At 46.0% G+C, this 23,142-nt stretch overlaps 1 protein-coding gene across 4 annotated transcripts in view; it reads right to left on the reverse strand.

Annotated features, from left to right (window-relative positions):
* The window catches only part of COL18A1 (collagen type XVIII alpha 1 chain), a 152,088-nt gene that overhangs the window by 2,565 nt on the left and 126,381 nt on the right, over positions 1 to 23,142 (reverse strand). For all 4 annotated transcript variants that reach the window (XM_082220741.1, XM_082220738.1, XM_082220740.1 and 1 more), the window contains 25 exons: positions 22,765 to 22,836; positions 22,093 to 22,119; positions 21,004 to 21,048; positions 20,745 to 20,807; positions 20,045 to 20,080; positions 19,069 to 19,158; positions 17,811 to 17,840; positions 16,247 to 16,273; positions 13,786 to 13,848; positions 12,468 to 12,542; positions 10,873 to 10,908; positions 10,312 to 10,365; positions 9,289 to 9,363; positions 8,273 to 8,347; positions 8,088 to 8,130; positions 7,394 to 7,456; positions 6,470 to 6,513; positions 5,576 to 5,698; positions 4,717 to 4,870; positions 4,523 to 4,599; positions 3,779 to 3,907; positions 3,157 to 3,192; positions 2,362 to 2,679; positions 1,207 to 1,404; positions 505 to 620 (listed from right to left, as the gene is read on the reverse strand). In XM_082220741.1, the coding sequence (XP_082076867.1) occupies positions 505 to 620; positions 1,207 to 1,404; positions 2,362 to 2,679; positions 3,157 to 3,192; positions 3,779 to 3,907; positions 4,523 to 4,599; positions 4,717 to 4,870; positions 5,576 to 5,698; positions 6,470 to 6,513; positions 7,394 to 7,456; positions 8,088 to 8,130; positions 8,273 to 8,347; positions 9,289 to 9,363; positions 10,312 to 10,365; positions 10,873 to 10,908; positions 12,468 to 12,542; positions 13,786 to 13,848; positions 16,247 to 16,273; positions 17,811 to 17,840; positions 19,069 to 19,158; positions 20,045 to 20,080; positions 20,745 to 20,807; positions 21,004 to 21,048; positions 22,093 to 22,119; positions 22,765 to 22,836 (2,069 nt within the window). The remainder of the gene's footprint in view (positions 1 to 504; positions 621 to 1,206; positions 1,405 to 2,361; positions 2,680 to 3,156; positions 3,193 to 3,778; positions 3,908 to 4,522; positions 4,600 to 4,716; positions 4,871 to 5,575; positions 5,699 to 6,469; positions 6,514 to 7,393; positions 7,457 to 8,087; positions 8,131 to 8,272; positions 8,348 to 9,288; positions 9,364 to 10,311; positions 10,366 to 10,872; positions 10,909 to 12,467; positions 12,543 to 13,785; positions 13,849 to 16,246; positions 16,274 to 17,810; positions 17,841 to 19,068; positions 19,159 to 20,044; positions 20,081 to 20,744; positions 20,808 to 21,003; positions 21,049 to 22,092; positions 22,120 to 22,764; positions 22,837 to 23,142) is intronic.

The following is a 23,142-nucleotide window of genomic DNA, read 5'->3' on the forward strand; positions in this document are numbered from 1 at the left end:
CAGCAATCCCAGCTCCCCTTGGGCTGATGCTTCGTGGGCTCTATACAGTGTTGACTCTCAAAGTCACCCATTCTTGCCACATAAAGTGCGGGCAGTTGGTCTGGGCAGCATCTTGTAGGAATGAACTGCTGCCAGCCTTGGGATAAGGTACCTGGGACATTTACTCCACTTCTTGACCTTGGACAGTCTTTTGGGAAGGAAAATAATGCTACACACAAATAATATACTGCTGGGGCAACATAAAATGCTTGGCGTAGCCGACCCTCTTGGCTTCTAAACATTTCGTTCCTGAAAACCTGCCCCCAAGAGAAGCATCACTTGGGGCTGGAAAAAGAATACAAGATAGCAAACACATTCCTCCTCTCTTTGCCTGCTCTTTATAAACAAAGGAATCTTCTTTGATGCCCCTGGAGTTGCAGAGCCAGAGAGGCCAGGCCCAGCTGGAAGGGCAGGAAACCTGCATTCCCAGATCTTCAGAGAAACAAAACCATTTCCCCCACCTACCATGCAGAGTCTCTCAGGACATCCCTTCCGTCAAAGGAGAAGATGCGAACCCCAGTTCTGAACGGAGCATCAGTGCCGGAGAAAAGGTTCTCCCAATTATTAAACAACAATTCATCCTGGAAAGGAACAGAAACGGGCAATGTAATAATGTAACTGCTCTGAGAATACTTTCTGCCTGTCTGATAACTTTGAGACAGGCTGCCCTTTCCATGGACAAGACCTTGGGACCTTGCATGTCCCAGGTTCACTCCCTGGTGCCTATGGTTTAAAATATCTCAAGCAACTGGTCTGGGAAAGGCCCCTGCCTGAGAACCTGGAAGGACAGCTGCCATTCTCCCAGTTCAATGCAAGGCAGCTCTTTACAGAAGTATTCAAGGTGACGGCTTGGTCTGCATTACAGATCAAGTATTAAAGATAAAGATATTGCCAGCATTCTCAAACTTTTCAAAGTTGGTTTAAACCTTTTTATAAAAAGTAAATAAATATTGGGTGTTGTTAAGAAATGATGCTGCCTTGCACGTTTGGCCCTGACCACTAGTCTTGATGTGTAGTTCTAGCCTCAATTAACATCACTTAGAGGCTGCAATCCTACACAGAGGCAGGAAAGGAAGACAGCAATCCCATCGCTGAGCTTCATGTGTGCCTTCTGCTGTCACAAAGTGTTGTGTTTGCTCAGGCCTCTGACCAGATGACCAGACGTACCCTGAGGTTGACAATAGGCACCGTGCCCCTGTCTGCTCTGCGCACTATGCTGTAGAGGTCTTGCAGTCGGGAGGAGAGGAACGCTCGGAAGGTGCCCGTCAGTCCAACCTCCCTGGCTTGCTGGAAGCACTGGAAGTCAGCTCCTCGGATGCCCCGCATGCTGCCACTCAGGGGAGTGTTCAGGGCTATGAGGTGGAGCTGGAAAAGCAAGAAGACAACCACACATGAGAGGGAGCCTGTACCAGTACACAAGGGAGCTCTCACTGCAACTGGCAGAGGTGCTAAGAATGCAAGGGGGAGGAATGTCCGGCCACCACAGTACAAGCAGCCAGTCAGCAACGGGGCTGAGCATGGGGGTCGGGGGCCTTTGCTGCTGCTTTCTGGGACTCCTGAGAATCATGAGAGGCCAGCCCTGTTATTTCTCTCACTGGAAATCATTCATTATTGGGGGGGGGGGCATTTCAGAAGTAGTTGCCTATTCAATGGTTATGTCCACAAAACAGTCAAATTATAACTAAAATGCAGAGGTTATAGTAAGTAGTAACACCCTCACCCTCATCAAAGCTATTGCGACATGGCTCTGGGATTTATTCCAACAAATGAGAACTGGATAGATTGTGTGGGTGTGGACTAGCCAGCTTGTCAGCCCCTGTAGTCTCTTCTGTAGTCTCTTCAAAGGCATCCTATACCAAGTTGTAAGCATAGGGTGGCCCCATGGAGCAGCCTCCCAGCCTGGGATGGAGTGAGTATGTTGTTGACTGGCTGCCTACATCTGAAGCAAAGGGATGCAGGGATGCAGGCACCCTCTGAGGGGGCTGGGCCCTTGGGGCCCTTCAAGCCCTGAACTCACACCATTCAGAGGTTTCAATGTTTGATTGGGATTTTTGAAGGGGCCTCTTGCTCATTCATCCCTACTGCTGGCAAAGAAGCCCATTCAGACTCCTCATTGCTAGTGGCAGACCATCATGCTAAGCTAGGTGGACAACCTGTACAGAGGAACCCTTCACAATGCAAGTCAGGAGGCAGGGGACCCTTTGGAGCTAGCTGCTTTCACGACCCCACTCTCAGTGTCTTTATGTAGGGCCAATTGAGGCAGCCACCCAGGCAAAACACCAAACTGCAGCAGGGGACTGCCAACGTGTGCAGGGCACTCACAGCAGGCTGGAAGTCATGGTGGGTGTGGACGGCAGAAGGAGCAGTATCGGGCTGGCGGTTGAGGAAGAAGGCGTTCAGCGGCTCCTGCTGGTGCTGGGCTCCCTGGTGTGGCTGGTGGATGGCGGGTTGCTCAGGAAGGCGGTGCTGGTTGGCCACACTCTCATCCCCTCTCCAGGGCTTGGCAGTGGAGTAGGCACTGTATTCTCGGTGGGAATGCACAGGCAAATGCTGCTGGAAGGGGCGCTGGGATCCAGATGATGAAGCCGTTCCTCCATGGGAGTAGTGGACATTGGGAGGCCTATCATACACCTCATTGTCCTGCAGCAGAAATGAAGGGCAATGTTCCTAGAACCCTTTCTAAGTGTCCTCTTAAGGGGTCCGTCCCACAGAAGAGCACAGGTCAAATAAAGCCACCACTACCCCCCCCCCCAATTTCCTGCCACGCGCAGCACAGTCATCCGGCTGCATTACCAGCAGAGCCAAGCATGCACACCACCAGTCTGAACAACAGCCAGCTACATCAGCTGCATCCCAGTACGGGTGATACAAAATCCTTAGTAGCCCACTGTGGACCTGATCATAAAAGTCACACTCCCTCTGCATGACATGCCTCAACTGGATTTTCCCTGATCTATACCTGAGTGCACCATATAGGTCACCATGTATTGAAATCCAAACACTAAAGAACATTTAAAAGATTGATAATCCCTGGATCTCAAAACTCCTAGCAAGCTTGGAATGACCCACAATAGACCCAGTCTATACTACAACACCAGGTAATAATGTTTCACATACCAGCCCAGGGCCAGAGATGGATATTCTTTCCTCAAGCTGAAATTAAATCAGAATAAGTCGTTATAGCATTTATATGATGTGTTTTGCTTGCTTTGTAACACTTATAAGAACTCTAGGTTGGTATTATTATCTCCAAATTGCAGGTCTGAAGTCTTGCCTAAGACCACCCAGTGAATTCATCTAGGGAATTCCCAGCTCACAGTTCACTATACAACCAGCACCCTATTGCTATTATTCTTTAGGATGAATTTTGCTATTTTCAAATGCATATTCGGTTTTGGAGGGAAAGGGAATATTTGCCAGAATGAAATAAAGCTGTAGTTGTTGCAACCTGAAACTCATCCAGGAATTCATTTGGTAAGGAGGAAACAATGTCTATGGATCCCCTATCAGATTGTTTCAAGTAAGCTTCTTCCAAATCAAGCCAGAGGAAGCTCATTCATCGCTACAAGGGAGCGTTTCTTCCTGGCATTGCATTCTCTCTTGTGTGTATAAATTAGCAGTGGGTTCTGCATTGCTCAGAGCATCTGCCAATACCCCACAGAGAAAGACCACTCTCCAAGGTAGTAGTCCACCTACAGTCTTACCCCAAGACTGCTGTGTTCACACACATCATACTCACAAGGACTCTCCTGAAACCACTGCGGACACGGATGTAGAGCTCTTCCCTGTCCCGGATGAAAAGGAGCTGTCCTTCTGGCACCTCATGCGCTCTGCCCATCATGCTCTGATAGGTTGGCAAGATTCGCAGCTGCCGGAAAACAAATCATTTGAAAAAGGAACAACGAAAAGGGCACAGCCATTCATCAGTCTGAAGTACGAGGTGGTGGCTCATCATTAATACAATTTATATTTGGTGCGCTTGTAAACTGCGGGCATATTGATGACAGCCCTTGCTTTAATCACACAGGGTTCTTCATCAAATAGAGAGCACCTGAGTTATAGGTCATAGTTACAGTCAGATTCACAAGCCAGATGCCAGAATCCAATGACAAACTTCACAGTCATCACTCTTACAGTGTTATCATGTCTATTACAACAAATATTTGTTGTAATTCCTAGAAATTGGAGTGGCGTTCCTTTCAATTAGCACCCTAGAGCTTTCCAGAACTAGCAACAGCTGTTCCTATTTGCAGGGCTAGCAGCAGCAGCTGCTGCTGCTGCTCCTATTGGACAATAAATGGTTGTCCATGTTCATAGATGGAGCATCATCAATCACTCTGGCAGCGGCAATCTCTAGCCAATTTGTTAAATCCTTGCTTGAGCAAAACCCATCAGGGCCACCCACAGGAAGGTAACTTGCTCCATCCCCACGAAAGGAACACCACTGTGTAGGCTGCAGTGACCCACTGCCGCTTTTTCTTACCCCAGAAGATGATGCATCACTGGTGCCTGGAGTTCCCGGTGGTCCTGGCGGCCCCGGTGGCCCAGGAATACTAATCGCTGGAAATGAAACAAACCCAGAGCTAAAGCAGGTATATTCGCACAAAGCTTGTTTTTAAGGCCTAAAGCAGGGCCATTTGCAATGAGTAGCTGGGAAAGAATCAGGTATCTACTCACATTGCCTATGGGGTCCTGGAAAGGAAGGGGGTCCTGGAGGGCCAGGTGGACCCGGGGGTCCTGGGGTTCCTGGGCGCCCCTCAAATCCTGCGCCAGGAGGCCCTTGGGGGCCAGGAGGGCCAGGGGCCCCTCTAATACTGTCCCCTTTGGGGCCCTGAAGAAGCAAATAGCATACATGTATATTAGAACCACTGAAGTTTTACTCAATGGCAGAAACATCCACCTGTACTGATCCGCCTAAGCAATTAATTACATTCATAACCAAATGCATAGTTCTAATCCTTCCTCCCCCTTTCTCCTTCCATTGCCCCACACAAACACATTCCTCTTCCAGCTTCCTAGGCCCCGCAGCACATGGAGCAAAGGAAATGTCATGCCCCAAGGTAAATTATCCAAAGCTCTAACAACCAGTAACCCTTCCACTCCAGGTGCCCACCCCACAACTTGCCTCCTCTCTCACTTCCCTTGTTCTCCCACCTGCTACTACAGTCTCTTTCCACTGCTTCTGCCACTCTGGGCAAAACAGCATTTGTAACGGTGGACAGCCTCATGGGATAAGAGAAGGCTAGTCACAAAGCAAGGCCTCTCCTCCCCACCATCAGGATGATGTAAAACAAAATCTGCCACCTGTGGCAGCTACCCTACTCTGCCTAATGGCAGGGACTGCAATGCACTTGAGAACTTCTGCACCTTGGAGATTGGGTGCTTATCCTCCTCTGCCCAAATCCCCTACCAAAGGTGCCACTTGCACACTCAGTTTCCCCTGCCTTGGTAAGTATTATAGAATGCAGAAGACTATCCCGTGGTAGAAAGATGTTGGCCACCAACCCTCGTAACAATGCAGTGTGGGGTATCTCACCGGAAGACCAGGATATCCTGGGGGGCCTGGGGGTCCAACAGCACTTGATCCAAACAATCCTCCTCCGCCTGGCTCGCCCTTTTCACCTTTCAGCCCTGGATCCCCTCTGTCCCCTCTTTCTCCCTATGGAAAGATATTAAATAAGCAAATAGACAGTGGCCAGACAAAATGCATTCTCCAAGATGAGCACTATTTCCTTCTAGACTTGTTCCTCTGGCTTATCCACATTTCCCCTTGTGCTGTGCCTAGAAAACGGGTCCAAGCAGTTTTCTGCTTGACTCATGCTTTCTAGGCACGAGTCAGAGTGGTCCGTCACATTAGGGAATATCTGAGTAAAATAGGTTCATTGGGCAGACCTCTCTCTCCCTTACATCTTGCACCCAGCACCAATACACCAGCTGAACTTCAGTTGTTCAGCCACTGTAATGACAGGTGAAGACACCTCCTAGCTGAAGCTTCAGCAATATTCAGGGGCAACTAACGTGAAAACCATCAAAACCGACAAAGGGGAAGAGCGAGAGAAAAAATACAATCACTCAAAATATCTTAGATAAAATAACTGGTTTTAAGTTGTATTATGCTGGTTGTGGCGATGATGATGGCTGGTTTATGTTTTTGTATTGTACGATGGTCTTCATTTGTTTGCTGTCCTTCAATTTTTTATTTTAAACACCGAAAGCCACCTTACAAGGGTAGTTACCTAAAAAGGCAGCTTGTAAAGTTTAGAAGCAAATAGTAAATCAAACAAAAAGGCTTTTTGCCTATCCTTGTGACCCTGACCTCATTAAATGCAAAGCGGCACAAACCTATTTGCCATCCTAGTGTGTCCTCCCCCCAGCAAAACCCCTTAAGCTTTTTAAATCTGTATATTCCTCCCAAATGGCAGACACTTACCCTGAAGGTGGAGCCAAATCTGCTGAGGTCATAAGGGAACTGGCCTTGTGACAAAGGGAGAAGAAAGGGAGAAGAATGAGAAGTTCGTAACGGCAAAGAAACCAACTCTGCTCAGTGTGGGGCTTCTTTCCATTGTGATCTTTGGATCTTTCTTTTACGATGGGCCTTCGAGGCACAACCCAGCCATTTATGACAGTATGGAAAGGGCTTTTAAGTATCACTGGGTGAAAAATTTGGAAGCAATACTCATGTAAAATGCATTATTTTAGCTTGTGCTAATAAGCCTTGTACTTGTACCGATAAGGCTTGCACTGATAAAGCCAGTGCGTAACTTTTACAGATTTTTCTCCAGGAGGATACAGACAAGCTCAGCTAGGCTTTGGCTTCCTGCACAACGAAAAGGAGGGGCCATAGCTCAGAGGTACGTCTTTTGCCTGCTTTGCACATAGGTTTGATCTCTGGCTTCTATGCTTAAGGCAGTGAAGGTGCCACTGGTGCAAGTTAATTGACTAGATGACACCAGGTTTATTCCAGCCCTGCAGGTCTTAGATTTTGTAGAGTACTCTGTGGTAAGCAGCGCAAGAACTAGCCTGTACAAAAGCTGTTGGATGCACCTAGTTGCATAGGAACGATAGGCTAATAGTGATGGAAACCTGCTGCAAAGCAAGAACTTGTGTGGTGCAGCTGTATCAGAAAACACACCTAAACCACATCATGCTGCAGGTCTAAGGCAGGTGCATGGAGGTTTATTGGAAGTGTGCAATGCATAGAGACGAGTTGAGTGCCACACAGCTCAAGCGCATGAGCCAAGTCACAAGAGGCTTCCATGACTGCCACTAGCTCATGAATCCATGATACCTCTTGGTAAGTGTTGGTTAAAAGGTGGAAGTTAAATGCAAGTAGCAACACTTCAGGAAATCTTACCTGGGGGCCCAGGAGGACCCACATCACCTTTTTCTCCCTTCGGACCAGCAGAACCGTGGTAGCCTGAAACAAAGTCCTGGCATAAGGCTAGACAGTCCCCAAGAGCCAGTGAGAAGGCACTGCACATCCATAGTCCAAAACTTCCAGAATCGCTAGAGGAACGTACTGGTTTATACTATCATGCAAGGGTATTAATTGCACATTCGGTTCAGATTAAAATGATTCCAAATGCCTTTTAGAAGGAAACAATGTTATGGCTCTGTACAGCAAGGGTAGCTAATCTTTCCAGTGCAAGGGCCACATCACCCTGCAATGCTGTGGGCAGCATGGTGGCTGCCCCACAGCTGACATGTGCCCAATCATCAGATGGGATGATCTGCAAACACCCCACCCAGCCAAGTATCATGATAAGGGTGAAAACAGCTGTGTTCCCACTACACCATTTTTTTCTCTAGCGGCACTGCTACTGCCACCATATTGGTTCAGGGGGCTGGTGTGCAACCAGGAAAGGTTTGGTGGGCTGGATCAGGCTGGCAGGCCAGCAGGTCCCAATGCCTACTTGGGCACCATGGAAAAGGAATTATGAATCCACCCTTTCCTGCCGCTATAGAGGGATTCACCCCAGGAATCTGATGGGGAAAGCCGATCTTTGTCATCCAACCCCATGCTTTAACCACTTCTGCAACATCCTTACCAGGCAATCCTGGAGGCCCTGGTGGTCCCACTTCACCAAATGCCTGAAGTTGAAAAATAAATAAAATAAATCCCCCCATGAAATACATTATTACCCAATCATTGTATAACTAACAAAACATTCAGTTTCTGGCATTTATACATGTTTCCCCCCAGCAAGGAAAATGCACGTAGGCCATTACTCACATTGTTGTCATAAATAGGCACTATGCTGCCCGGAGGACCTGGGGGGCCAGGAGGGCCAGGGAGCCCTGGAGGACCCTAGAGAGAGGAAGAGAAAAACAGACATCCCATTAATTATGTGGGGAACTGAGAACAGAACAGACTGAATAGAACGGGACACTAGCCAATATCCACTCAACAGTGACAATTCTGCAACCACCCTGTGTCTTTGTGGGTGGTGGGTGCTGCTCCTGGTTTTAACTGGAACACAAGATTGCGTGATGTGGCATTGCTTCTACTTCCGGGACTTGCGGTCAACTCAAAAGGTGGAAGACAGGAAGATGACACAGCCAGTGGAATGCATCCTGCACTCTGTTCCACCTCCTTATCATGCATGTCATCAGCATTTACAAAAACAAACAAGGTTTGTGTTTCTTTCCACCACCCACAGACAATACTTCTCCCCAAATCCCAGACTCCAGGACTCCAGGCTTCAAATATTTCATTATTCTGTCTGCAACAGCAGAGGAAATCAGAGCATTCACACACAATATACTTGACAAAATTGTTCTTGCAGTGCATGGACCAGGATTAGCATTGCTTTACTAGAGTCCACACGGTGGGTGGTTATGGCACTCTAGGACTGGTGCATGAGAGCCCAGGGGTCTGGCAACAGGACAGAATTGGGCCTATGATTTTGCTTGCCTCCCCAATGCTGTGCTGTGCTGCTGCCTGCTCCCTGGTTCTAAGTAGACCAGAAGCAAAATCACTCCAAGGCAAAGGGGAGGCAGCACACATGAGAAATAGGGCTCTCACAAAAATGCTTGGCCACTGCTGCATTTGGATACTTGCAGCCACACTAGGACAAGAGCAAGGTCGTTTTCAGATGCCCCTTGGGGAGGCCTGAGACCTTTTTCTTCTCTCATAACAGAGTCTGATGATGCTCGTGCTCGGGGTTACAGTGGGATACAAAGGCCATCAAAGCTAGCAGCACTGCATAAACTGCACCATGCGGAGAGATGTGTCAGTTTTCCACTTACCCTTAAGCCCAGCCCTCCACTTGTGTCTGCTGGGTCACCTTTTTCTCCTTTCAACCCGTTCATACCAGGTCGGCCCTGCAAAGGACAAAAAGCTACTGCTGAGTCAGCTTAATGGACCCTTGTAATGACACAGCACTAATGAGGAACCAGAGCACAAAGGGCGCTACAAACATTACCTTTTGTGTTCCCATCGGGTGAAGTGAAAGGGCAAAGAGAGAAGAATCTACTGAGATCTCACAATTTCTCTATGGGGAACTCCTACATACTACTCCTGAAACTAAATGCCTCAAGAGTAGGTAAAACTATGTTGCGGTTCTGTCTCGGAATAGATGATTTAACTGCGAAGGCCAGAGCTGTCGATATGAAGTTAGAATTAAGGGGGAACAAACAGCAGGTGAAGCCCTTGATACTTTCATAGGTCCCTGAAGGAAGCTCATGGCAGATTTTGCTGGTGTCACATGACAAACCTCTGTCCTTTCTTAGCACTGTCACACACCAGCAAGACATAGAGACCAAGCCAGAGCCACTCTGTTGAACAAGATGGTGGAAGGAGGGGCTTGTAGGACCAGGAGAAGGGCAGTTTCATCCTGACTGGAGAAAGACAACCCTGAAGAAAGGAATGCATGTGTTGGTAGGAGCAGCATGGCAGGATCTCACAGCAGAATGTGAGACAGAGGATGGTCCTGTTGTATCTAAATGTACCCAGAGCCTCTATGCTTACGGCAGGAAGGAGTGCCAGCTGAGGGGACCTAGAAGCATAATTCCACTTCCAGATGCATGCAGAGCCACTGAGTGTTTGTTATGGCACTTGCATCCTTTTACCTAGGATTCCCTTTCATTAATGGTTCAGACTGGAGTGAATTAATGCCGGAGTCTGATTTCTGCAGCTTCCCTTGGAATTTCTATCTAGCAGAGAGGTAACAGTGACTATTCTAGAGGTGGATGAATTTACTCCTCTTCCCCCATTCCATTTATAATAAGGGAATGTACACTTGAAGTCAATCTAAAAATCAAAATTCTTACAGGTCTTCCAGGAAAGCCAATTTCTCCTTTCTGTCCATGCCGCCCAGGTGGCCCCTAGAAGAACAGAGAGAAAAGGCAGGCTTAGAAAGATGGCAAGAGATTGTAAATGCGAGTTCCTGCAATATCTGTGATGTAATACCATCGGCTGGCTATAGGATTTATAATTCCAAATGGAAGCAGAAGACAAGGAATTCATCATTCCCTCCAATAGCAAACTCAGGAAGTAAGTGCTGACATAATATAGACACCAGAGGGGAAAGGGATACCCTGCTTACACTCCTTATGGCTTACAGAAACTTGGGGAAGGGCAGGCAGAAACCTGAACAGAAGGACTCCTACTAGGAGATGAAAACACACTGCAATATTTGGCTGCAAACTCGACTTTCCTAAGTAACCACACTGAAATAAATAGGAGCTACACAAAAGCTCTACTAGCAATACCACACACAACAATAACAACAACAACAGAGAGGATAATTTAATTCTATCATTCGTGCTTAATGGATGTTTAGATCTGTGTAAATTCCTCACATATAAGCAAAGATACCCTTTGTAACTTACTGCTGGTCCCACAGGTCCTCGCAGGCCTGGTTCACCCTGGCAATAAAAACAGAGACAATTAGACCCTCCAGACAAGCTGCTTACACTCATCCTGATTTGCTTACACAAAGTTTACAGCGAGCTTAGATTATCTTCAGTCTTTATTAAGCATTCATTTCGATTTGTTGGGTGGATATACAACAACAAACATTCATCCTGCATTCACCCAGTTTTATTGTGGGTTGCTTACATGCCTTTCCCTTAGCTAATTAATTGTTCACTCCACATTTTTCAAAGCATTTCCCCATCGCTTTCTAAACAGCAAATAAGCCAAATAATTTTTAAAAGTGGATTTTTTCCACTAGGGCAACAGAGCCCTTTAGGCCACTTGAAATGTGCATACCTAAAGTTCTGGCATGCGCTTGAATCCCTCCCACAAAATAGTGAGAGTCTGGAGGCATCCCACACTACTATTTACAACCCCCTCTCTCCAGCCCCACTTCGCACCCCAAGTACTTTGCCTTACTGGAGTGTATCCTCTATATCTGATAAAGCCTCTTGCTTCTCTGCATGAAGACTACAGAGGGGTTTGTGAGTGTGTGCAGAAACTAGCTTACTGGACAAAGTTGAAATGTACATTTGCCATTCTGTACACTTTTGCCTCCGGGCTCCATCTGCCACCGACCTTGGCGGGTTGCACTGAAGGGAATGTCCTGATTTAGAGCACCCTGGGCTAGAGGCAAGCCCATGGTCGCTAAGGGTCAAACTAGACATTCATTGGAGATGTAGCATACATCTGCATATTTCTTATATAATACAGACATGTGAGGGGATAATCCTTTTCAAGTATTGCCTCTCCAGCACAATAAGAATGACCCCACAAACAGGCCTCATGGCTGAAAATCTTAGGGAAAAAGTCTCCCCTTGGAGGCTCCTTGGCTGTGATTATTCAGATCTTGCTGGGGAGGGAGGGGAGATAAGACTAAGTATGTGCTGCCTTCAACCCCTGCATTTGCCTGTAATTAAATAATAATATTAATAAACTAGATATGAGTAAATAAACACCTTATGGTCCTTAACAAAGAAAAGGGGACTCCTCTCTCTCTCTCTCTCTCTCTCTCACACACACACACACACACACACACACACTCTTATCAGGGTGGTAATTGGGGAGAGACAAAGCAACATTGGTACAAACATCTTATTGCTTGGGACTTCCCAAAACCTGGCAGTGCCCATGTCCCCTGCCCACTCAATCACCACACAAAGGCTGTAAGTGGTTCTTGCCAGAGAACCACCTCACCAACCATAGTCACTTTCATGGTCACATTGCAATGAATACTCTCTCCTCCCTTTTCCCAGAAAAGATCTCAATAGTACAGATCACATGAGTAATCCCATGTGTATGTTTGCTAACACAACTTTTGCAGAGGGTGCACATCCAAAAACTCAGTAACACACTCTCCCAGAAGCATGGGTGGTGGCTCTCAATCTTTTACTCTCTTTTAGAGGGGCTCTATACCAGTCTTTACGCCATGGAGGGGGAAATCCTTCAGCTAACAAAACTGGGTAAGTGAGGGAGAAAAAAATTCAAATGTAAGCATGCTTATTTCTACCTTTTCTCCTTTTGGATTAGTTGCTATGACTGTCCCATCAGGACCAATTATAACCCCTGGCTCTCCTTTTTCACCCTGTCCAAAAGACAAATGGCAAGAATAAAGACAAAATGCTTGTGAAAATATAAACTTTGCAAAACAGGCAAAAAGTTTCCTCTGGAACCAGGCCTCTGGCCTTTAACTATATGCGGCCTTTTAGAAATAGGTGGGATGTTTTAATGTATTTATGGGGGGGGGGTTGTTTGGTTGTAAGTCACTTTGGGTAAGTTAAAGTGACTAACAAATGTAATAAATAATTACAATTGAAGTATTGCTCCAGAGGAAACATGACCCATGTCATAAGCTATCTAGTACAATGATCTTTTTGCAGTAAGATTCCCCAATAGAGGATGATGGCTGGCAATAATGAGCATTTGTTCATGGAGAGTTCATGAAAACATGAAATGCTATGCTTGCCATGCCCTTAATCAATCATTATAAGGCTGAAGAAGTGCAAAGAAATAGAAATTGGTGCTTTGGAAAGACATTTGGATTATGGAAAACGGTTTGGAACTAAGGCTGCAATCCTAACCATGTCTAATCAAAAGAAAGTCCTACTCCCTCGCTCCCAGGTAAGAAGAAGAAGAAGAGGAGTTTGGATTTGATATCCCGCCTTTCACTCCCTTTAAGGAGTCTCAAAGCAGCTAACACTCTCCTTTCCCTTCCTAACCCACAACAAACACTCTGTGAGGTGAGTGAGGCTGAGAGACTTTAGAGAAGTGTGACCTGCCCAAGGTCACCCTTCAGCTGCATGTGGAGGAGCGGAGGCGCGAACCCGGTTCACCAGATTACAGGTCTACTGCTCTTAACCACTACACCACACTGGCTAAGCAGGGTTAGTTAGGGTTGCAGCCTAAGGCCAGGAGCCAAATTGTAAGAATCCTCTTGATAGTGGAGAAATTTGCATTGTGGTGATCAAATTGCAAACTGGAATGCTTTACTCCAGAGGGTAGGACTCAAACCAATGGCTTCAAGTTACAAGAAAGAAGATTCCAACTAAACATCAGGAAGTACTTTCTGACAGAGCTGTTCAACAGTGGAATGGACTCCCTCAGAAGGTGGTAGACTCTCCTTCCATGGAGGTTTGTAAGCAGAGGTTGGACGGCCACCTGTCATAGGATTGTAGAGTTGGAAGGGAGCATGATTAGTCCAAACCCCTGCAATGCAGGAATATCTTGCCCAACATGGGGCTTGAACCCGTGACCTTCATGGATGCTTTGAGATTCCTAGATGAGCCTTGGGGGTCCCTTCCAACTCTACAATTCTATGATTGTCTTACCTTTGGACCTGAAGAGCCCGGAACACCTGCCGATCCTGTGTCACCTTTTGGTCCCACTGGCCCCTGGAATCACAGAGAATTACACCTGATGACATTGACACATGGCCCATCTTTTCAGTATTAGGAGTCAGTGGAGCAATATTGTTTGTTTGTTTTGCCCCCCCCCCCACAACTGCACACCCTTTATCTAGGGATATTAAAGCATGTTGTGAGCCAACAGGCCCCCTCCTTTGCTCTGATCTGCTTGCCTTGGCCTAAGGATGAGCCTCTGGTCTACAAATAATGCCAAGCAAGCCATCAAAATAGTAGTCTTCATGTTTTGGGGGAAGCTGACTGTGGAAAGCGCCAGAGAAGCCCTGCTTTAAAACAAGTCAGGCCAATCTGCACATTCTTTTTTTATATATATAATTACTTATTAGAGTTCTCAAAAGAGTTTGGTTATTGGTGCTAGTCCATCTGTACTTTCTCCCCTTTGTAGATTTGCAGGTGGTTTGTCTTATTCTCCTGGTGAAAGCTAGCACAGCCTGCAAATGGGAGGAAAGACTAATTGGAAAAGTGGGGTTTAAGGCTGGAAAAAATGCCAGAGAAAATCCATTTAGTGATCTACCTAGTTTGAAAAGCTATGTGCACTTTAGCTCTCAAAATGCGGGAGCAGCAGGTGATACAGCAGGACTGGTGTCTGCTGTTCCCTGCCTGGGATGGAGAGGAAATGGAAAGAAGCAAAAGGAGAAGCGCTTTGCAGCCACCTCCCCACCCCTATACACACACACACACACACACACACACACACACACACACACATATCCTTCCTGTTTGGTTCTCTCTCTCGTTCCATTCCTTGTCCAATATACACAACCGCTGACCAAATAAAAACAAGCAAAACATAACAAAAGCTCGATTGCTGCCAAGCCTCAAAGCTGCCCTCCTTTGCATCTGGTTGCTCTAGGGCAGCTCTCAGCCAGAACAGCCCCCAGGGGGGGAGAGCTGCTCACTGAGGCTTGGAGCAAGGTCACCCAACCCCTTGTCAGGGCCAGTTCACACACATTCATTCTGACTTCAATTGGCTCAGTTCAGAACATATTAGTACAGCTGCAAAGTCTGTAGTAGTAGTAACAGGCTGCTATGGGGGGTTTTTTTTGGGGGGGGGGGAGGATTATCATACAATCGACAGGCAAAGAAAATCAAACTCAAGTCACAGTGACAAGACTTTAAAAAGCGGGTTGTGAATAGACACTTGCCTGATCAGCTGTGCCAAAATAGTCTCCAGGTGACCAATCTAGGAAGCTTTATAAAACTTTTTTTTACACATATGCAGATAAAGGTAAAGGGTAAAAGGACCCCTGACCATTAGGTCCAGTTGTGGCCGACTCTGGGGTTGCAGTGCTCATCTCGCTTTATTGGCCGAGGAAGCCGGCGTACAGCTTCCGGGTCATGTGGCCAGCATGACTAAGTCACTTCTGGCAAACCAGAGCAGCGCACAGAAACGCCTTTTACCTTCCCACTGGAGTGGTACCGATTTATCTACTTGCACTTTGACGTGCTTTCGAACTGCTAGGTTGGCAGGAGCAGGGACTGAGCAATGAGAGCTCACCCCGTCGCGGGGATTCGAACCGCCGACCTTCTAATCGGCAAGCCCTAGGCTCTGTGGTTTAACCCACAGTGCCACCCTACATATGCTGATAGATGTCAGTAAATGGGCTAGTAAATTGGTTTGTTTGCTGGAGTGCTAGCAACTATTGTGGACTTACAGAGCTGACTTAGGGCTCAATGCCCACTTCCTGATGGGCTGCACTTTCCATGTACAGGTCCAGGATTTCTAGGTCTCTGTCAGAGTGTTCCCCTCCCCTTCCTGCCGCTTACCCCAGGGAAACCTGTGTTTTACTGCTGAATCGGAGCAAACGGCAATCAGGTTTTCAGAAGATTGTCACTTCTCCAATTCAGCAGCAAACAAATGGCTTTCCAGGGGAAATCTGCAGAAGGTGGGGGGGGGGAACGCTCCAAACTGGACCAGGAAAACCCAGAGCTGTACCTAGAAAGCGCAGCACAAAAGAAAGTGTGCACTGAGCCCTTACACATGTGCTGCAATTTTTCTCTTGCAACAGAGAATGCCACTATATACTAAGGAAAAACTTCTGCATGCCCTCCCCTCTCCAGCCACTGGTAAACTGCAAAGATGTAGAGCAGCTGAATTCTTACAATCTGAGCACTATGAAGCCACATTTTTGCACTACCACAAGGGGATTCTCCCTTCCCTCCATGTGCACCCTATGCTGTCCCCAAATCTGTCCTGGAGGGTTGGGAGTACGCCCCCCCCCCGGAACAGATTTAGGAGGAACCCAGGTGAGAGAAGAGGCAGAGATTGTTCTGTTGCACAAGGAGAAATCCATGCACTGAAGGAATGATCTGCTTAGTGCTACACTGAACATTACCCAGTATGGCTAGTACTGGGTCAACTACTTACCGGGAACCCAGCATGCCCTTGTTTGCCCTGCAAGAAGAAATAGGGTAGCATAAATAACATATAAAATATATAATAGTATTATCTCCAGCCCTTTAAACTTTAAAATAAATTGTTTGCACGTAATCAGTCGAGCCCAAATGTGTGGGTCACTATAGTTGCTCAGTCATGGTCTTGGAAACAGAGGCTGAGCCCCAACACAGTGTGTCAATTTAAGCGGTGTGGTGGGGAAAATGGGGAATGCCTCATCATTCATTCTCACTCTTGCGCCAGATTAGCTTCTGAAGCAGTTTACAAGAAGTGACTTTGTACATTTGTATGGAAATGATGCACATCAGCAATGTGAGGATCTGCAGTGCAGATGTTTTTATGCTTGATGCTTATTTATAATTGACATCTGTGACAGGTGGATGTTGAGTCAGCCTCCTGAAGACCCAGAAACCAATCAGGGCTGGGTGGAGTTGTCATCCAATTGAGAGAGAGTAGAGAACAAAAAATCAGAACAGCAGTTAAACTGTCAGATAAGGTTTGACTGTCAGGTGAAGATCTGATAGGGCTTGGTTGGAGCCTAGATAGGGCCTCAAAATGGTTTAGCTGAGGATTAGTCAGGTGGTCAAAGGTAAAGGGACCCCTGACCATTAGGTCCAGTCGTGACCAACTCTGGGGTTGCGGCGCTCATCTCGCTTTACTGGCCGAGGGAGCCGGCATACAGCTTCCAGGTCATGTGGCCAGTATGACTAAGCCACTTCTGGCGAACCAGAGCAGCGCACGGAAACACCATTTACCTTCCCGCCAGAGCGGTCCCTATTTATCTACTTGCACTTTGACGTGCTTTCGAACTGCTAGGTTGGCAGGAGCAGGGACCGAGTAACGGGAGCTCACCCCGTCGCGGGGATTCGAACCGCTGACCTTCTGATCAGCAAGTCCTAGGCTCTGTGGTTTAACCCACAGCGCCACCCACATCCCTTTTCAGCCACCCAAGTCAGGTGGTTAGGGGCTTGCTAAACAAGGCATCAATATTATTCCCCTGTGGGGAAGGAAAATATCTTAGAAGGGGCTGGAAGTGATTTACTGGCTTAGTAGAACAAATGGCTGTTCTAGGAGGAATCTGTTTAATCAGAAACAGGTTTAAAGTGAAGGTTTAAGTAAAGTTCTTAATTTATTCTGTAAAGTGTTGTTGAGTGAAACAAAGTGCTTTGCCTTATCACTGAAATTAGTAAGCTCTAATGCTCATCAAATACGTTTAAATAAAATTCCAGTTTTGTTTATATAGTGCCTCATCCTTACTTTGATCCTCTGGCTGAGGGATACGTTTCCTTTCACAATATTAAAAATCCTTGCTGTTGGTTATCAGAAAACACTACCACATAAAGATAATACCAGACCTCTCAAGTGTTACTGACAGGGAGTGTTTAAGTGTTCAAACACCCCAACCCAGATTACATCACCTCACTCCCATCTTTATTTTATTTTTTCATTCCCATCTTATTGAGGGAGTTTGCCACAACATCCTTCTCACAAAATAAAAGTAAAGTGATCACTAGGATAGAAATTGCTTTTTACTTACCTCTGGGCCTGGCAGAGTAGGTAAGGTTTTCTATAAAAAATAATGAAAGGGTATAGTTAAAATGTGATCTTTATTGTATTTCCTCATATTCTTTGGTGGGGTAAACTAAAGTCTGATCCAAAGTCCAGTAAAATGCTACAAATTTCTTACCGATGACCCTGAATTGTTTATTCTTATTCCTGCCATTACCCTGTCATTTCTATTAAATCAACAGTAGCTGGAGAAAAGAGATGGGCTTGAATTCAAATGTAACATTACATACCATAGGTGGAATTCAGCTATTACAATTAGTCGATCAGTGAAAGTATTTCAGCTTCTCTGATGGAACAATCCTCTTCTCTCCCCCACCCCCTGCTCGCTGGGATTCTGGGGGTTCCTCAGGGATACATTCCAAGTCCATTTGGGGCAGTGGGGGGGCACAGGGAAGAAACTAGCACTTTTATTTAGTTGAATCTGGCCCCGCATTTTCTCAGCATGAGGACCCACTGGCTTATATCAGAAATTTAAACCTTGCAATCTAATACATGTCTACTCAGAAGAATGCCCGACTAAGTCCAAGGACATCTAGACTCCTTTGCCTAAAAACTAAAATGAGCAGGGGGGATTGCTACCCTATTGGAAGCCAGCCACAGCAACAAGGAACACGTAGAAAATTTTCTAGAGGCAATCACCTATTGGTTCAAACCATGGTTTAGCCATTTTGCTGATGAGCGGCACTGACCTAAACCATGGTTTGGCTTAGTGTGTCATCCAAACTCATGGGTTCAGCTCTCCTAGGCAAACCACAAGCTGTAAGTAAACCGAGAACAACCTTGGTTATAGCTCATGATCTGTCTGGAGAGAGCTAATTCATGAGCCCAGGTTTGGACAACATTCGAAGCAAAGCCATGGCTTAGCTCCATGCAGCACAGCGGCAAAATGGCTGGACATGAGCAAAGTTGCCATGATCTCCTCCCTGGGAGCCTGTAGGCTCACATGTTCGCACTAGTTTGCCTTAGTGTGGTATGTGAACCAAGCCAATATCTGCCAAGAAGGAAACTGAGAACTATCAGTCATTGAACTTCAGGGTATTAATATTTTCATGGTTGATGCTGAACTAGAAAATACAGAAACAAATTACCTTTATAATTAGAAATAATGAATTGATTCTTTGAGGAATGGGTCCTCTAAGGAATAGTATTATTTTGATTCACAGCAAATAACATGATTTTGCAGAAGTAAGAGGAAGGGGTCAATAAAAAAGCACAAATATCCTTACATCATCACTGGGCAGGAGGATGACTTGTCCTGGAGGGCCGGGGGGTCCAGGGGGACCTGGCAGCCCTATTCCATCTTGACCTCGTTCACCCTCAAAAGAAAAGAAAGAGAACATTTGAATGTGGTGCAGAATTCAGCAGCCAGCTTGCTCACAGGGGCAAGACAGTTTCAGCATATAACACCAATCCTGGCCTGATTGTACTGGCTGCCAATTAGTTTCTCGGCCCAATTAAAAGTGCTGGTTTTGACCTATAAAGCCTTCAACAGCTCAAGACCACAATACCTCAAGGACTGCCTCTCCCCATGTGAACCAACCCGGATGCTGCAATCATCATCTGAGGCTCTTCTTTGTGTGCTTCCCCTATATGAGGTCTGGAGGGCAGCAACACAAGAACAGGCCTTTTCTGCAGTGACTCCTCATTTGTGGAATGCCCTCCCCAGTTAGGCTCACCTGGTGCCATCATTATATATCTTTAGATGCCACGCAAAAACTTGCCTCTATAACCAGACCTCTGTCCTTTAACTATCTGTGGCCTTTTAAACAGGGGTGGGGTATTGTTTTCGTTTGTTACTATGGTATGTATTTCTGTGTTTTATATTGTAAACGGCCCTGTGATCCTTGGATGAAGGGCAGTATAAAAAATTATTATTAACAACAACAATAATAATAATAAAGTTTTTAGGGGGTGAGTTGCAAAACATATTAATTGCACACATTCTAGCCCATTTTCTGTTTGTTTGCTAAAAGCATTTGTATACTTCAATTTCATTTAAAAAATTGAAGTGGTTTACAACAGTTAAAATACAGTAACAACAAAATTTAAAACAGATCACCAGCTGACTATTAGGGGAACTGTTGCAAGCCAATCCTGGCCTAACTACACTTTACCATAACATGTTGTGTGCACACAAGCACTCATACATGTGCACATGCACACACAAACAAAACTTCTCCTGAAATCCACGGGGGTACTTACTTTGGGCCCTGGGTCTCCAGTGTCACCCTTTGTTCCCTGAAATGAGAAACATGGGGGAGACAAACACATTTTCAGGGAAGGATACAGTTTTGCACAATGGAGAACTGTGTCTGGTGAAGAACTGTGTGGCAAGTGACAGCCAGTGTGGTCCAGCAGATGGAGACCTGGACATAGATCCAGAAGACCTGGGCTGAACTCCCACACTTCAGTCATGGACTCATTGGGTGGGCTTTGGGTCACCTACCATCACTCAATCTGTTCTCCATTTACAAACAAGGAAGAAGAGTGATCCCTCTCTTGGGACTATCCTAGGGATGAGTGCAATTAATATTGTTGTATTTGAGATGTGTAATAACTTACAGATGAGGAGAACAACATTGTCACTCTATGAGGGCACACACTAGACATGGGAGATGAGAATAATACAGCTGTGAAGTCCCATGTTTCTGCAGGGCTTCTTCCTGAGCTACACTTACACACAGAAGGCTGCATCCATCTAGGTTCTACTCGGAAGAGAGCCATCTAAATGAACAAACGCAAGTCTGTTCATTTCAATTGGATACAACCTATTCATTATTTGTAGGGGTATCTTAATTTTCCGCTTTTTAAGAAAGAAACATTTGTAGGATATTCTTTTCTGTGAGTTTGTCCAAAAGATGCCAAGAAAGAGAGGAATGACTGCACTGAAATTCATGCTCACCTGTGGTCCCGGGAAACCCTCTAGCCCAGGACGACCATCCAGACCTGCCAATCCAGGGTCTCCCTGCAAACAAACAAAGGAGCCTAATAAGGGATCCTAGCCTTCCCCACAAATGCCACTCAGCAATCCAGTCCAGCTCCCGTTAAAAGACTTCATAGCAGTACAGTAACAAAACATCTCTTATAAACCAGCAGGCACGGCAGGGGAGGTGGAGCCAAAGTTCTCCACGTACTTCTCAATATTTATGACATGGTCTTACCTTCACTCCAGGCAAACCTGGGAGACCAGGGCTGCCGACATCACCCTGAAAATTAACAAAAAGACAGGCAGAAGGCCTATTTTTACTGGTCACATTAAATAAAAGATGTGCTCTGTAATTTTTCTATTTTGTTTTTCCATTTGAGTCCTAGTCCATACTATCTTTTTGTGCTGTTGATGGTGGGATGGAACTTGTGACAGTATGTGACAGTATGACACGTGTGCAGCACCATCTAAATTGGAATGGTCCTGCCTGTGTTCTGCCAGGGCAGTTGGAGTGAGGCACCTTGCCTTTTGGCCAGGGGTAGGCAAGCTAAGGCCCAGGGGCCAGATGCGGCCCCATTGCCTTCTCAATCTGGCCCGCAGATGGTCCATGAATCAGCGTGTTTTTACATGAGTAGAAAGTGACCTTTTATTTAAAATGCATCTCTGGGTTATTTGTGGGGCATAGGAATTCGTTCATTTCCCCCCCCCCAAAAAAAAATATATAGTCCGGCCCACCACATGGTCTGAGAGACAGTGGACCGGCCCAAGGCTGAAAAAGGTTGCTGACCCCTGCTTTTGACAGCTCTGTTTTTGGGTCAGTATGCATCCTTTGTGAGAGCCAAGACGCTGCACCAAAATGTAGAGGTTATCCTAGTCTGAATGACAAGAGACAGGACTAAGGAAAGCACCGTAAGAGCCTCATCTTGCTGTTCTATAACCCTTCCCTACCCACACCTGATTCATACATGCCTTGCAGAATATATTTGCACCAACCTAGTTCAACACTCTGAGTGCTTCATTGTAACAACACCACAAAACTCAGTAGTCCTCTGCCCACTCAACCTGCCACCATCCACGTTTCGCCTTGTATAGTGAACTAATATGATTGGCCTGTTATGGAAAGGACCTTAACTTGAATAGGAAAATGATTTTTTAAAAAGAGCACTGGACACTAAATGGAGTTCAGATCAGGCAGAGAGATGGATACCTTCATTTGTGGGTGCAGTTCTGGCTTAAAACAAGCCAAGCCATACTGCCTACCAACCAACTAGTTAAATACAGCAGCAAACAACAACAACAAAATAGTAACAACAATAATTCTGACCTTGAGTCCTGGAAGCCCTGGTGGTCCCTATAAAAATAAAAATGGTCATCAACTCAATTCTGTCAGATTTCATGACCTATACTTCTATCTCCTCAAAGCCATATTTATACCTGTTGTGTGTATTTAGCATCCATTAACAATAATGACATAGCAGGATCCATGTTTTATAGCGTAACTTAAGGTCTGCTATTCAGATTTTAAGTATCACAGTCTACAGGCAAGGTCTGTCTTTTCAGAGTGTGCCTGACACTCAGCTGTGGACTAGGACATTAACATGGCAATTAGTGGAATATGCTTGTTTCTGCAAGAAGAACAACAACAGACCGAATGTCTCCAGCGGGACACTGGCAACATGGAAAGCTTTTAATGCATGTCCAGTATAGACTCAGGTGATAATATGCCATCATCCTGTAGATGAGGGGGTCAGAAGATAACTTCAAAAGCTCATAACTTTCTTATTTGGTCTGCACCCCCCTTAATCACAAGTGGTAAAATATAGCCACACAGTGCTATAAGGTTAACCTCAACACTCATAAAAAATATAAACTGATTAGCAGCCCATTCCTATGCATCTTTACTCATAAATAAAGCTTGTGTTATTCAAATCCTGCATGCTCCACAGTGATGGAGTCTTTGGAGGAAGGCAATACTGAGAAATGGAATGAGGAATACCTGTGGCCCTTCTGGTCCACGTGCTCCAGGAACAGCAGAAACCAACGGCAGCCCTGAGCCCTCCATGTCATCCTAAGAAAGAATGGATGGTGTTAGTCTCCAGGCAGAACTGTCATCAGGTAAAGCCTGTGGAGAAAAGCCCTGATCTCTTCCCATCCATTTTGCTTGAGCAAGCCAGACATATCCAAGTTCCCAAATACACAAGCACAGGATAGGTCCCTCTGGAAGCAACATCAAGAAATCCCAGTGAGAATGAACACTAAGATAGTCACATCCCCAGGAGCTTCCTACCATCCTCACCCCTCTAACTCCCCTACAGGTGTTTACAGGTGACTTGGCAAATAATTGGCTGAGAAGTGCCACCGGACACTCAACTGC

Source organism: Podarcis vaucheri, assembly GCF_965113315.1.
Source record: "Podarcis vaucheri genome assembly, chromosome: 1".
Lineage (NCBI taxonomy): Eukaryota > Metazoa > Chordata > Lepidosauria > Squamata > Lacertidae > Podarcis > Podarcis vaucheri.